General features: G+C 45.2%; 1 protein-coding gene across 3 annotated transcripts in view; it reads right to left on the bottom strand.

The window, feature by feature from the left end:
* MYO1D (myosin ID) overlaps positions 1-15,152 on the bottom strand; it is a 343,759-nt gene that overhangs the window by 147,144 nt on the left and 181,463 nt on the right. For all 3 annotated transcript variants that reach the window (XM_059147262.1, XM_059147261.1, XM_059147263.1), the window contains one exon: positions 4,124-4,347. In XM_059147262.1, the coding sequence (XP_059003245.1) occupies positions 4,124-4,347 (224 nt within the window). The remainder of the gene's footprint in view (positions 1-4,123; positions 4,348-15,152) is intronic.

Below are 15,152 nucleotides of genomic sequence, written 5' to 3'. Positions count from 1 at the left end.
GACACACCAGTAGATTTACTGATGGATTCGATATGGGAGCAAGAGAATAAGGGGGAATTTAAAGACGACCCCAAGACTGTTGGGTCCAAGGAACTGAAAGCACACACTGAAAATAATCTATCCCTGATCAAGGAAAGCAAGCACACAGCTTTTATTCTGTCCCAGCCTTACTTGAACTCATGTCTTGCTTTCTGCCACGGGAGCATGAAGCAGGGGCTGGAAACAAACCCATCTGCTTCTTCATAGCAGATGGAATCATCAAGGCTGGTGGCCCCCTAGCTGTCTTCCACAGAGCACGAGGCCGAGGGATACCTAACACGGTGAGGTCCTCCCTCCCCCAGGCACGTGCGCAGAACGTGAGACTGCTTCCATCTAAGATTTTCCTGAGATGGATTCTGGCTTCAAGACAGTGACTTGAGCCGAAAGGTTTGCTTTTCTCTCCAAAACTCCCACCGCAACAACCAAAGAAATATACAGATAAGGAAAAGCTCTGTAGCAGCCCTGGAGAACGGGAAGGATGTCAGTGAACTGCAAGATGGGAAGACTTTCTTGGAGATTCGAAGTAGACTGGACAAGCCATGGGAGGAGTGGCTCAGAGCTGAGCCATCCACTCGGTGGAAGGAGAGGAACCCCTTTGCCAGAAACGGCCCGGACAGTGCTTGGGCTGGAGGCAGCTGGGGCTGGTGGCCAGGCCAGGCCAGGCAGTGAAGGATCTCACAGTGGGAGAGGTGCCATCTCTTTGCACAAAGAATGCCTGCCCATGGCGAGATGGGGCCCCTGCTGTGGGGGGAGCACCAGAGGTAGCAGGATACAATAAAAGTAGCCTTGGAAAAAGGAAAGGCTCAGTCAGCGCAATTCTCCTCTCTGGTTTCCGTGGCCAACGGACACTGCAATGGGATAGACTGTCCTAAGGTCATTTCAGAAGATGCTGGAAGAATGACAGGCTGGGAGCAGCTGGGGGTCATTGCCACGGTCACTGGTGACAGGTACATCCCACAACACTAAGTGGCTTGCAGTTCGTCCTTGGGTCCCAAATTTTATTCCCCGGAGGGAGGTAGAGGCAGTCTTTGCTGTCTGCTGGTCTATTTTCAGCCTCAGTGTCTAGTCCATCTGTCCCTTCTTTACTGCCCACTGTGGCCCAGGACAAGGTCCACCCCTGACTGACTGCAGAGTGCAGAGGCACACGGGGCACCTGGGAACTGGCCTATATAGCCACAAAGAGAGCCAGCCAGATTCCTCATCCTGCTCAAGGAAACCACCCTCTAGAAATGTCTATAGTCCCTAACACCATCTCTATGGCGGCCTAAAAATCACCTGTCTTGACCCCATGAACAGGGGGATAAAGCTGAGCATGAGGAAGGCTTTCAGCCTTCCCAGAAGGAAAAAGAATTACTGTGAGGAAAAGGAGTGAGCTTAACCATGATTAATGTTGAGATTTTAAGAAAAATCAGAACCCCCCCCCCCCCCCCAAAACACAAGCCCACAATCACGGTGGAGTTCTTTAGCGCACTTCTCTCGGTAGTCCACAGATCACAAAAGGGGAGAATACATCAAGTAGGAAATAGTGACTCTATCAGGGGTTGGTGAACCACAGTCTGTGCCAAATTCAGCCCATGCCCTGGTTTTGTGCTGCTCACAAGCTAAGAATAGCTTTTTACACGTTTGACAAAACCAGAGCAAAACAAAGTATGTGACAAAGACCATATGCAGCCCATGAAAGCCTGTGATGTTTATTACCCGGTCCTTCACAGAAAAAGTTTGCCTTTGGATGAGATTAACACAACTGGCAGGACTCCTTCATGGTACATGTGCACGTGTGCGTGTGTGTGTATACACACGTGTGTGCAAAGTCAGCTGGCAGAGCAGACACACTATTTTCAAAATGCTCAGACACCTGAAGCCCTGAGAAGGCTGAACTGTCTTCCTGTCCTTCTTGTCTGTCACCATCTCCCTGGAACCCAGGCCAGTGCCCACGACACAGCTGGCCTTGAGGGAATATCTGCTGAATGAATAAATAGAATTTTGCAAAAATTCATCAATTCTAGGCCATCTACAAAACCATCAGAATCTAAAAAGAAGCCCACACAGGCCGCAGTGCAACACAAATCAATAACGCTTTGTGGCCGTTAAAAGTACTACACGGATCTTTCCTTACTGTCATAGACATGTCTCCAGAACATTTTTAAGTCGTCCCATAACCCTGCTTGTGTGAAAAAGAGGGGAAAAAGAGCCCAGATGATCTGTGACTGGGGACCGTGCACGCACACACTCTGAGTATGAGCCAACATTTCTACAGTGTTTATTACGTGTCAAGCACAATCTGAAATACTTTATATATACATTTACTCATAATCTTTCCAACAACCCTATGAACAGGTACTACTGTTGGAGCACTTTATGGATATGGTAACCGAGGCTCAGACAGATTATCTAATGTGCCCACGGTTACACAGCCAGGCATCAGCAGTTAGACTGTAAGCCCAGGTTCCCGGGATCTGTGCTCCTAACCACTATACCATGCTGTCTCTTCCATGTGGGTGTGTGCTTGGAAATGCACAGAGGCAGACACAGAAGGATACAAACTAATTGTTAATGAGGGATTATCCTAGGGGAAGGAAATAAAATGGGGGAGACAAGAGGAGGTGTGGAGGATTTCAACTTTATATTTTTACATTTCTATATTATTTCACTTAAAAAAAAAACACAATGAGCATATATATTCAGGCATAGCTTAATCACTTTTTAAATTAATTTGAAATTCAGGTTACAGATGATACCATTCATGAAAAACACTTACCTGTGCATTAAATGCCTGCCAGCATACAACGAACATTTATAGTATTAGAGCTGAGAACTGAGGTAATTTTGCTTTCAATAATTCCTTCTTGAGCTTTTCTTTTTATTAGATATCATTTCTTTTCTTTCTTTCTTTCTCTCTCTCTCTTTTTTTTTTTTTACAAAAAGCCAAATGGGATATAGATAAAAGAATTTTATTTCTATGAATTTTTATTTATCTTTTGATATCTGCCACCAATTACACGGAGCTAACTCTAAAGGAAGACAAAATCTGATTCAGCAGAATTATAAATTAGTTCTTTTACATTCGGTATGCCGATTATTTCATAGTGCTCTTTGTAGAAGACCACACGGCCAAATGGCCACATTTGAGAACCCTTAGCTCACTTTATGTACCTAAGGCACAGCTAAATGTACCTGGTGCACACCAGCAAAAAACAAGCAGCAGTAAGGAGGTGTAAGGGGCTATGAATCACTACAGACTCAGATTCAGGGAAGTTTATGAAAAATGAGATCAGCTGGACAGATATCAGATTTTACATAGGTTTTTATTTATTTGTGTTTAAAAAAAAGGTTGCTCTAAAATAAACTATTTTCCCTTTCATACTTTAAAGTCATCTGGGGGGCACCTGGGTGACACAGTCAGTTAAGCATCCAACTCTTGGTTTCAGCTTTAGGTTGTGATCTTGGGGTCATGAGATAGAGCCCGATGCAGGGCTCTGTGCTCAGTGTCGAGTCTGCTTGATTCTCCCTCTCTCCCTCTGCCCCTCCTGCTTGTGTGCGCTCTCTCTCTCTTTCAAATAAATAAATCTTAAACAAACAAAAATCACCTGGGACACTTTAGAAAGGACCTCTGTTTGGGCCCCACTCCCTGGTTGTGTTACATAGGACTTTCTGGAGGCAGGATGTGGGCCTCGGTACACTTCATAAACTCCTTGGTAGGTTTCATAACCAGGATCGAGAAGTGCTGCCCCGAAAGCATTAACGCCCTTTCCATTTGGAGTTACGGGTGGTGACTGTAATAAGTAGTTATTATTTGCTAATAAGAGGAGGAGACAGCATGCTAATAGCTTAACTGTGGTGTGATCCAGGCTTGGTCGTGCACGGCTGTCCACGGCTAGAGGGAGAACAAAAAGCCCAGTCCCGTTGTTCTGAGCAGTACACAGATGCCCCCCAGAATGGAATCAACAGAGCTGAAGACCTCAGGCAGGAGGCATCCTGCAAACGCAAATGGCTGAACGCATAGCACAGCCTCAGATCTGGGGCTTTAGACGTTAGGGGTGTTCCCCAAAATGGGAGTGGCACATATCAACAGGCCCTTTCTTACCTATTAAAAATGGCCTGTAAGGCCTCCTCGAAACGGCGGAGAACTTTAGGTGGGGTTGGCCACTGCACGTGCTTGCCGTGGTCCTTCATGGTCTTGACGCCGTGGAAGCGTCTGGCAACCTCGTGAATGTAAGACTTCACTTTGTAACGCCGGTAGTACCGGATAATTGTCAGAGCTGCCTTGGTTCTCTTGTACCGCATGCGGGCCAGCGTGCCTCGCCACACCTTCACACCAGAGGAAGAAAAAGACAAGTGTTGCCGGCTGGCTGAGTCAGTTGTATATGACTTTAAACTTGTATAAGATCCTCTGCTTAGAAACTACCAAGGGGGGGTGGGGAGGGGAATCGTGCATGAGGGCGACAAAGCACGTATATTCCACCTTCCACCAACAGATGGCGCCAGGAGTCACACCAGCATTCGCTTCCCTGGTCTCCCTGTTCCCCACAGGCAGTGGGATGTGTGCTGCCTCAGAAGCAGTGTGTTTGAACTTTTAAGGGTCATGAAGAGAGGAAAGCCAAAATGCAAACGTCTCTGCGGAAGTATGTGAAGAGTACGGAAAGGAAGCATGATGAGGCAGAACCAAAAGCCATCAACATCTACAGTTCTTGAATGAAACCTGGCTTTACACAGATGACACCACCGGCTGCCACTGGACTGTCCTGTTGGATTCACAGACAGACTTACATACAAGCTGTACAGTCCGCTTCCCCAGGTGCTGGGTAAATTCCCCCAAACTCAGATGTAATCCAGGGGAAAGGGGGACACAGGCGAAGACGAACAGCACATGAATCTTTGTTTACATTGTTTCGGAGCTCAGAAATCAATCAGACAGTACATAAATGTCTAGGTGCCAGCTGTACCCAGGCACAGCAAAGTCAGAGATACTTAGTTATACTTCTCCTTCAGGATCCTCTGCCCAGATTCCTGTACTTCTCAATCTCTCCAGTAAAAAGAAATTTGGTATAATCTTCACTTCATTCTTGGCTCCTCCCCTACACGTGTCCTCCACCACTACAACATACTCTTTCTCCTACAATATTTCCAGCATAGACCCCTCTTCTCTTCCTTTCTTTTTCTTTTTAAAATTTTATTCATTTATTTGACAGAGGGCGATCACAAGTAGGCAGAGAGGCAGGCAGGGAGAGGGAGAAGCAGGTTCCCCACTGAGCAGAGAGCCAGATGCTGGGCTCGATCCCAGGACCCTGAGACCATGACCTGAGCCCAACGCAGAGGCTTAACCCACTGAGCCACCCAGGCGCCCCCTTCTCTTCCTTTCTGTCACTCAGATCTCCAAGACCCCAAACTACTTGTTCTGCTTTCTTCAACAAACTCCTTGGACACCCCACCATCATGTTCTGTTTGATATTTACTGTGGCTACTTAGATAGCCGTCCCACTTTTTTTTTTTTTTTAAGATTTTATTTATTTGTTTGACAGAGAGAGATCATAAGTAGGCGCAGGCAGAGACAGAGAGAGAGGGAAGCAGGCTCCCTGCTAAGCAGAGAGCCCGATGCGGGAATCAATCCTAGGACCCTGAGATCATGACCTGAGCTAAAGGCAGCGGCTTAACCCACTGAGCCACCCAGGTGCCCCACCAGTCCCACTTCTTGGGGTGCTGGTATTAAGCTCCTTCCCTGTCTCTGGCCTCGTGGGACCAAGATTTTCCAACTCTGATTCAAAGCCCACAGTAAAAGTTCCAGCCTCCCTTCAGTTTCTTGCATTTCCTCTTAAATCTGCACCTGTGCCACCAATTTCTCAGAAAAGCTGGTGCAATGCCTCTTTTACTCCATCATTTTAGGTGTTTCTTTATGCAGACTCCTAAGCTGGCATCACGGGCTTGTGATGTGCTCCTTTTTTCAACCTGCTGCACCACAAGGACAGATCTGTTTGCACGGGACGCAGGAGGAGGTCACCAAGGGACCCTAAAGAGGAACTAATGAAGTCAAGGAAAACCATGCTATGTGAGGGAAACGTGACACATGAGCAGTTTGCGATGGGAACGTAGAGCTTGCCTATATCCAGAATATATAAAAACTGTGAGGCAATGAGAACTTGTTTCTGGATGTGGCGTCAGTACAGCAACCCTTTTTAGCCAAAATGGTCTCTTCCCTGTCGCCAAATCCATCATGCAGATGGCTTTGTTACGCCTCCTCCCGAGAGCTAAAATAAAGGTCCCTTCTTTAGCATCTTGGAAAAAAAAAAAAAAAAAAACAACAAAAAAAAACGACAGAATACAATTACAGGGTGGAAGTCTGTGATTCAGTTTCTTAAACAAAACACATTCTTAAAGTTTCATACTGTTTGTTGCTTTCCTCTGTTTTTGAAGAGGAAGGAAATTAAGACTCCCTGGAGCCATACCTGTATAGAAAATCGATCCTTAATTTTCAAGGAGGGTTCACAGAATTTCTCATTAAAATGTTTTGGTTTAAGTCTTCAGTAATTTGGGGGGGGGTAAGCATTTTATAAGTAAGGGTTTGTTAAGGAGTAGGTTTTTATGTTTAACTTTTAAAAAAGATTTATTTATTTGAGAGAGAGAGAGAGAGCGTATGTGCATGTACTTGGGGAAAGGAGGGGAAATGCAGGAGAGGGAGGGAGAAAATCTCAAGCAGACTGCCCACTGAGCACAGAGCCCAAGGTGGGGCTTGATCTCGGAACCCTGAGATCATGACCTGAGCTGAACCAAGAGTCCAATGCTCAACCGACTGAGCCACCCAGATGCCCTTATGTGCAGGTATTTTTTTAAAGCTCTGCTTATTTATTTTGGGGGTGGGGAGAGTGAGCGTGTGAGTGGAGAGAGGGGCAGAGGGAGAGGGAGACAAACAGATTTCCCACTTAGTGGGGAGCCCAATGAGGGGCTTGATCTCATGACCCAGAGATCGTGACCCGAGCTGAAATCGACAGTCAGATGCTTAACTGACTAAGCCACCCAGGCGTCCCTGGAAACTCTTTAAGGAATGTGAGCCATTTGTTCTCAGCCAACTAATTGCCCCCAGACAGTGCTGCGCTGGGTATTGTTTCATATGGACCGGATGTCCATGATGCATACGCTTTATCTGGTCTCTCCATTGCTTAAGAGGAATGACAAGCGAGCTGGGGCTTTCAGTGGATACCAACATGCTCCCTCCTTAATAATGAAGAAATGTTCCAGACGTATGCTTCACTGAGCCTGGGGGGTCTTGCAGTCTTCTGGCTTGGTTGAGGACAGGTATTTTTTTCCCATGTCTTAAGGAGCTCTTTCTTGATTCGGCTCTATTATTCTTAGCAGATGCTCCCCCTACTCCTTGCCTACTTATTGATATATCAGAGGCAGGAAAAACGGTAAACCTTCTTGACTCCTCTTGCCTGCAGGAAAGTGTCTTCCGATGGAAGAAAGGGTCTCTGCTGGAGGTGTGGGCAATTCCAGCCCCCCCCCCCCCCGGACATACCTTTATACTTGATGCCAACACCATCAAAAGCAATGAGACATCTCAGAATTCCCTCCTTGTATGGCTTCACGTTCCATTCTTCTCTTTGAAGAATATATTGATTTTTTTTAGCACCTTTGTTCAATTTGCTCCAATTTTTCCTTTTCTGGGTGACACCTCATTTTATGGTATGAAGTTGGGATTCTTTTCTTGGTTTCAGGGTTCATGGGTTCTCTGTTGTCATTTTTACATTTTTGTTAATTTCAGCAAATTTGGGGGAAAGGAATTTTTGTGAGCCTGGCAGTTATATTATCAGCTTTGTCAGACGTCCTTCAGGCTTTAATTTTTTAACATCAGGAAAAAAGCATTGAAAAACTATGGAGGAAAATGACTGCATGCAAAAAAAAATTATTGATGTATTTTTCCTTGTAATCTAAGCATATTTGGCTTAAGGAGGTATGTTCTCAGGAGTTGGTGAGCCTGTGTGGGGGAGGGTTGTTCTTGATTTTCCCATCAAGGGTCTGCAGGTTGGAATTTAAGGTATAAGACAGATTTTCCACTTCCCTTTTTATTTAAAGCAGCTTAAACTGCTGGGTTTCTCAAGAGTCATATAAAGTACATGTCTATGGAGGACTTTGCCTGATAATGGGAGGTCAGAAAACAGAGAATTAAATGTTACATTCAACAGCAAATGTTTATTAATTATATGCATAGGTCAGAGAGGCTCACCAAAAAACAAGGGAGCCAAAGGGGCCCTTATTAAAACAATATTAACATTAAAGAGGAACTAACCAGATATTATGTGTTTTAGGGTATGATGTAAAAGAGAGGACAATGAAGGCTGAAGGCCACCCAGTGGGATCTGGGAGGGAAAGTTAAGCGGGAGCTATAAAGCAGAGGGTAGACTGGCAGAGGAGAGGGCCAGCACATCATTTCTAAGGAAGAAGAAAGAACGGAGGCAAACAGAGAGGCTGACTCAGGGGGAACAGCCAAGGGACAAAGAGAGACCATCAGAGAGCACTGAGAGAGTCCAACTGCTCTCTTGGATACTTTCACCCCCTGAAGTCAGTTCTGCCAACACAGCAGCCAGAGTGATCCTTTTAAGGCTGAAATCAGATCACTTCTCTGCGTGAAACTTTGCCACTGCTCTCCAGTTGCCTGAGTGACAGTCAGAGCCCCTGCACTAAGCCACAAGGGCCCACGTTCTCTGGGGCAGTTACCTCCCCTGCTGACTCCAGCCCACTCTGGACTCGGGGCTGTTCCCTCTGCCTGGAATGATCTCCCTCCCTGGATGTCACATGGCCCACTTCTTCGCCCTCTCTCTGTGCCCTTCCCAATGAGACTGGCCCTGACTTTCCCATTTACAATTCAGCTTGTCTCCATCTTCCCCACCTGGCGCTCTCCGTGCTTCCCACCATGCTCTAGTGTTATTCCTGCCTCTAGCACTCCACGCTACAACACAGCATGAAACCCACACGTTACTGCATTGTTTATGCTCTCCTCCTGCTGGCATTTCCGCTCCAGCAGGCCAAGGGCTCTTTGTCTCTTTTACTCACTGATGAAACTCCACTGAACAATGCCAAGGACACAGGAGCCACTTGATCATATCTGTAGAATGAATGAATGTTTTCACCTTCATCTTCCAAGCCTGGTACTGAATCTTACATTTTGGCTTTCACGTTTTCCATTTTTAAGACTCATTCTTGTTCTCCAAATATTATTTATTTATTTATTTAAAAGATTTTATTTGAGGGGTGCCTGGGTGGCTCAGTGGGTTGGGGCCTCTGCCTTCAGTTCGGGTCCCAGGGTCCTGGGATTGAGCCCTGCATTGGGCTCCCTGCTTGGTGGGGGCCCTGCTCCCCCACCCCCGCTCTTTCTGCCTGCCCCTCTGCCTACTTGTGATCTCTGTCTACCAGGTAAATAAATAAAATCTTAAAAAAAGTTTTTATTTGAGAGAGAGAGCAAGCGAGTTATGAGTGGGGGCCAGAAGGAGAGGAAGAGAGAGAAGCAGGGTTTCCACTGAACGTGGAGTCCAGTGTGGGACTCCATCCCTGGACCCTGAGAGCATGACCTGAGCTGAAGGCAGATGATTAACCGGCTGAGCCACCTAGGTGACCCCAAACATTTCTTTTAAAGCACGTTGCTCTTGTTTAACAAAAGCAACATCTCCCCCTTCCTCTCTGAGGATATGAATCATGCTTTTGCTTTTTACAGTGCTCCTTGTGTTGTATGTTCCTTCTAAATCCCCTCTTCTCCCATTTGTCTTGGTCTCGGCCTTTTGTGCTAGAGGCATTCCTCAAATCTCCTGGGATCCTTGGCCATCTATTACTGCATGCCACTTGAAAGCTCTGTGCCTGTGCTTGAGGAATGAGGGGACTTCATTACATAGGGTAATCGGGTGGGGACCATCTGTGGGGAACCACAGGATGTGTATTTCCTCTTTGCTGCCGGAATTCCGAGTAAAGGGGCATTGGGGGAGGATCTTTAGTATCCAGATTTTCACTTACTCTCCTTGGTTTCAGAATGGTGCCTGTCCCCTTTCTTCCATAGTGCCTGGTGTCCCTCAAAGCCCAGGGCTTCTCTGGTTGTATTTCTTCAGAGTGAGCTTCCTATCTTCTACGAGAATGAGACTGTGGTAGTCAGCTGGCTTTGTAGGGTTGGGAAGGAGACCCGTGTTTTGGTCTTTATACAGACTGTCATCCAACCTCCTTCAGCTCTCCCCCTTAACACCCCTACCTCCAGAGGGACCTGGTCCTTCCCACTCCTGAATTTTCCACAGCTCTGCAGTTAGACAAACTGGCTTGCCCGTCTGCTTCTCAGCAGACACTTAGATGTCAGCTTTCTCCACCTGCTTGGGGGACTAACCACAAATCCACTTATTTCCAAAATCACATGGACCCCTCTTGTCCGCTGTTGTTGCTTTTATGGTTCTGTTTGTCCTTGTGGGTTTCTCCCATTTTTATCCCTTACCTATCATTTAGGGGTTTTGAGAGGGAGTGGATATAAACACAATCTGTCATGTTTAACCAGATGTTTTTATAATGCCATCTTAATTCTACCATGTTTTCCTCTGAGGCACACTTCCTCAGTGGTCAGGCATTTCAGAGCAACATCTGGCTGTCATTAAAGTACAAGACACATTTTGCAAAAGATGTAGGATTCTAGGTTATGCTCTATTGAGAAGTAGGTCAATTATGTATCTTCAGCTTAGTCTCAGAAAGAAACACAGGTCAGCTTTCCTTCTTTGTTTCTAGTTCTCTGTGGGTTTTTTTTTTTTTTTTTTTTCTGTTTTTGTTTTCTAGTCATCATGGGGACTGGGCTCTCCAGCAGATCCCTGATGCTCTGAACTGGATATTCTCTTGGTTTCCACAACCAGAACCCTTCAAAATTTCAGCTTCTCAGGCCCTCTGTGCCCAGGGACAACTTCTAGGAGAAGCATCTTTCCTGTTTCTAAACTTAAATTCCCCAGATAGTTATTCGGGCAGCATTCTGACAGTTTCTGGCTGTTAAGGAATTGCGGTGGATAAAAATTTATTGAGGTAACAGGCTGAACTCTGAACTGTAAAATACATTAAATCTATCCACATATCCCATCGAGTGACAGCCGTTCCCTCCATACCATGGTTTTGCTTTCTGTATTTTCAGTTACCCAGTTACCCATGGTCTGGAAGCAGATGGTCCTCTCGCAGTATGGTCAGAAAGTCAATGGCAGCCTAACGCCATGTCACAGTGCCTACGTCATTCAGCTCACTGCACCTCATCACGTGGGCATCTTATCCTCACACATCATCACAAGAAGGGTGCGTTCAGCACAGTAAGATATTTTGAAAGAGAGAGAGAGTCCGGCATCCGAGAAATACAAATCAAAACCTCAATGACATAGCACCCCACACCAGTCAGAACGGCTGAAATTAACCAGTCGGGAAATGACAGATGTTGGCGAGGATGCGGAGAAAGGGGAAGCCTCCTCCACTGTTGGTGGGAATGCAAGCTGGTGCAGCCACTCTGGAAAACAGCATGGAGGTTCCTCAAAAAGTTGAAAATAGAGCTACCCTACGACCCAGCAATCGCACTACTGGGTTTTTACCCTAAAGATACAAATGTAGTGATCCGAAGGGGCACGTGCACCCCAGTGTTTATAGCAGCAATGTCCACAACAGCCAAACTATGGAAACAACCTAAATGTCCATCAACAGATGAATGCATATGGATGCGGTGTGTGTGTACACACACACACACACACACACACACACACACACACACACGGAATACTATGCAGCCATAACAAAAGAAATTTTGCCATCTGCAAGGACGGGAACTAGAGGGTATTATGCTGAGCAAAATAAGTCTATCAGAGAAAGACAATGATCACAAGATCTCACTGATATGAGGATTTGAGAAACAAGACAGAGGACCATAGGGGAAAGGAGGGAAAAATGAAACAAGACAAAACCAGAGAGGGAGACAAGCCCTAAGAGACTCTTAATCTCAGGAAACAAACTGAGGGTTGCTGGAGGGGAGGGGCTGGGAGGGATAGGGTAGCTGGGGGATGGACTTTGGAGAGGGTATGTGCTGTGGTGAGTGCTGTGAATTGTGTAAGACTGAAGATTCAGAGGCCTGTACCCTTGAAGCAAATAGTACATTATATGTCAATAAAAAAATTAAAAAATAAAAGAGCCAAAAGTCCACATTCACATGACTTTTAACATAACAAATTATTATAATTGTTCTATTATTAGTTATGGTTGTTAACCTCTTACTGTGACTCTTTCATAAATTAAACTGTATCACAGGTATGTACGGATGAGGAAGAACACAGTACATATATGGTTCAGTACTATCTGTGGTTTCAGGCACCCACGGGGGTTCCTGAAATGTACCCCCGTGGATAGTGGGGCTCCTGTAGCATATGGTGGCTGCATCCCATTTGGGTTATTTCATGATTGATTAATGAAAGTTTTGCCTCTTCTAGGGGTTACTTTAAAGAAAGACTCAAAGACAGTAAAATCTTCCCAAGTGATTCCTCTTCAAGTTCAACGAGGGTAAGATGAATAAAGACCTCAAGTACTATTTATAAACCACCAGTGCCAATGTTTTTGCCAGAACAGCAGGAAGAAAATCAGGCTGAGGGGATGTAATTTGTAGGTTCTTAGCATCTACGCAAATACAAAATTCCTTAGTTTTATAGATAAATTAATAGCATCTTAAAGACCTGAGGGGAAATTAAGAAATAAAGAAATAACCAAATCTTTAGCCAATAAACAAATGTAAAACCAGTCAAATCAAGAGACCCCCCCAAAGAAACCCCTCAAAAAAAACAAACAAAAAAACCCCCAAAACAAACCACTACCAACAACAAAAAACAACCAAGCCAAAAAACCCCCAAATAAAGAAAGGTGTGATCAGATCAATATAGCCATCCTGAGGAGCGTAATTCAGTGTGTGTACAGCGGTGTCTGGCTGGTGGAGTGTACTTTACCAACCTGGAGCTGTTTAGTCTGATAGACTAACCTGAGAGTCAGTGGAGTTGTGAACCTTCATTGAGGACTCACACTGTTTTACATTCGGCCTTGTCCACAGGGGGCCTGGCTACAGGTGGCCTAGCAATTCTTCAGGGTGCACGATTGTGGCCCAGTAATCATTTCTTTATAAGGATCCCACAATTGGGCAGCCTACTTGTAACTGTAACTTCAAGAAGCAATCAAACCTCTTGGCCAACTATTGTCAGACCAGCAGCTGAATATGAACTCGATCAAAGCCCAAAGGCAATTATTTTGAAGACAATTAAAAATAAAATTACTCCAGCTAACAGGTTAAGTAATTCGGATAAGCCTTTCAGGATTGAGCCTTGTTGGAACATCAACACTGTGTTGTTTAGGATAGTTACTCCATACTAAAGTGATGGTTCTCTTTGCGTTGGTTTTGTTTTCTCGAAAGAGGATGTACAAAACTGGTAACTCACCTTCAAAATCTCTGAGGTCAAGGCTATCCAAAACTGCTTTTTGATGTAGAACCATAGGGTTTTGGTCAGGTATGTGGGCATGGGAGCAGATCCAAGAAGGCGCCTTAGGGATGTTTCAGCCTTGTCTGAAGATGTGTACTGCCTTTTTCACCCCTGTATCTATCTCCATCTAATACTGAGGGGTTCACCGCCTGGTCAGGGTACAAGTTGGGCCTTTACCTTGTATAACAAATGTCCTGACTTTTCTTCCTTTATGTCTAGCATCTAAAATATGCAGAACTCCTTAAAAAAAAAAAAAATAACCCAGTATGCCTTCACTTTCAGATGTTTGCAAATGATCTCAATTTTGAATGATTCTCTAGATCATGCAAAAGTTCAGATAATAACTGCTATTTGAAAGGACCTGCCAGAGGTGCATTCTAACATTCTTTCCTATAGAGTTCCAAAAGTGAATTCTGGGACACAAGGCCTTTGAAATGCTTTCTGAGAAAGAGGCTCCATTTTCAGTAAAACGGGGAAAACTGCATACTGCAATTCTTTTCGGGAGATTCGTGATATAGACTGAGCATATTAAAAGCTCTGAAAAGTTTCATGTAAAGAAACCTATTTTAGCTTTGCTCAACAGAAGTTAAAAAAAAAACAAAACAACAAACCGTATCTGACTACAGAATCCTTTGTATACAGTTTACTCACTCATTTGGAAGGAGGTCAAGATTTGCCATCCCAAAATAGGCCACTTTTGGCCTAAGCATCATTTTGACGGTTGGTTCATTCTACAAGAATTTCCCAAGAATTTGCTACTATATGTGTAGTGTCTGTAGGGAATATGGAAGAAAAGAGGAGACACCCATGATAGCCCAGAAAACCCAAAATGCCTCTGAGATACCTGGAAAACAGCTACAACTAATCCCCTAAAAAGCAAGATCTGATTGTGTACCAAAGCCGGAATCCTCCGTCACAGCGAGGCTGTTTCAGAAATCCAGCACTGTGTGGAGGGACAGCTCCCCGACTAGCACAGTCTGGGGGTGGAGCAGAGAGAATCCGGCTCTGGAGGGAGCGGCCAGCACTCCCATGGGACTACTGGGGGAATGAGGCCGTCAGATTTTGCAGGCTTTGGGTTCTTCACTGAAGAGCAAGGATGCTGCATTAGAGAACTTATAAAAGCAAGCCCTAGGATCCTATTCAACAGTTTCTGAGAATGAGCCAAAATTTAAACATGTTATTTCAGACGTTCTTTCCAATCCAAAGTGCAGATGGAACTGACAACCACAGTCTTTGACCTTCCTCTGATTACTATCCCCGAGGGAAGGGAGAGAAAACATTATTTCACTAAGACGCGCCAGGCTTTGTGCTAGACACTTGACATACGTTAAACGTAGGTGTTTTAAAAGAACAATCATTTTTCGGACCTATGATCTCTGCTTCTACGGAGGAGGGCGATCAGTGTTCACAGCTCCTGCTAGTTAGTAGTCTGGCTCTGGTTGTAGGCAGTGGAAGATGGCGCTAGCAGGGTTCTGCTAGACCAGTGCTCCTCAATGCACCCCGTGTCCCAGCATGCCATCAGTTACCAGTGCTCCCTGGAACAGTGGTACCAGCTGAAGGCCTTTCGCGGGGAAACGGAGTACCCTGGGCAAGGTCCCCTGGATGATGTAAACATCAAATATG

Source organism: Mustela lutreola, chromosome 15, assembly GCF_030435805.1.
Source record: "Mustela lutreola isolate mMusLut2 chromosome 15, mMusLut2.pri, whole genome shotgun sequence".
Classification (NCBI taxonomy): Eukaryota; Metazoa; Chordata; class Mammalia; order Carnivora; family Mustelidae; genus Mustela; species Mustela lutreola.
The sequence above is the reverse complement of the archived record's forward strand: the minus strand, read 5'-3'. Positions and strand labels throughout refer to the sequence as shown.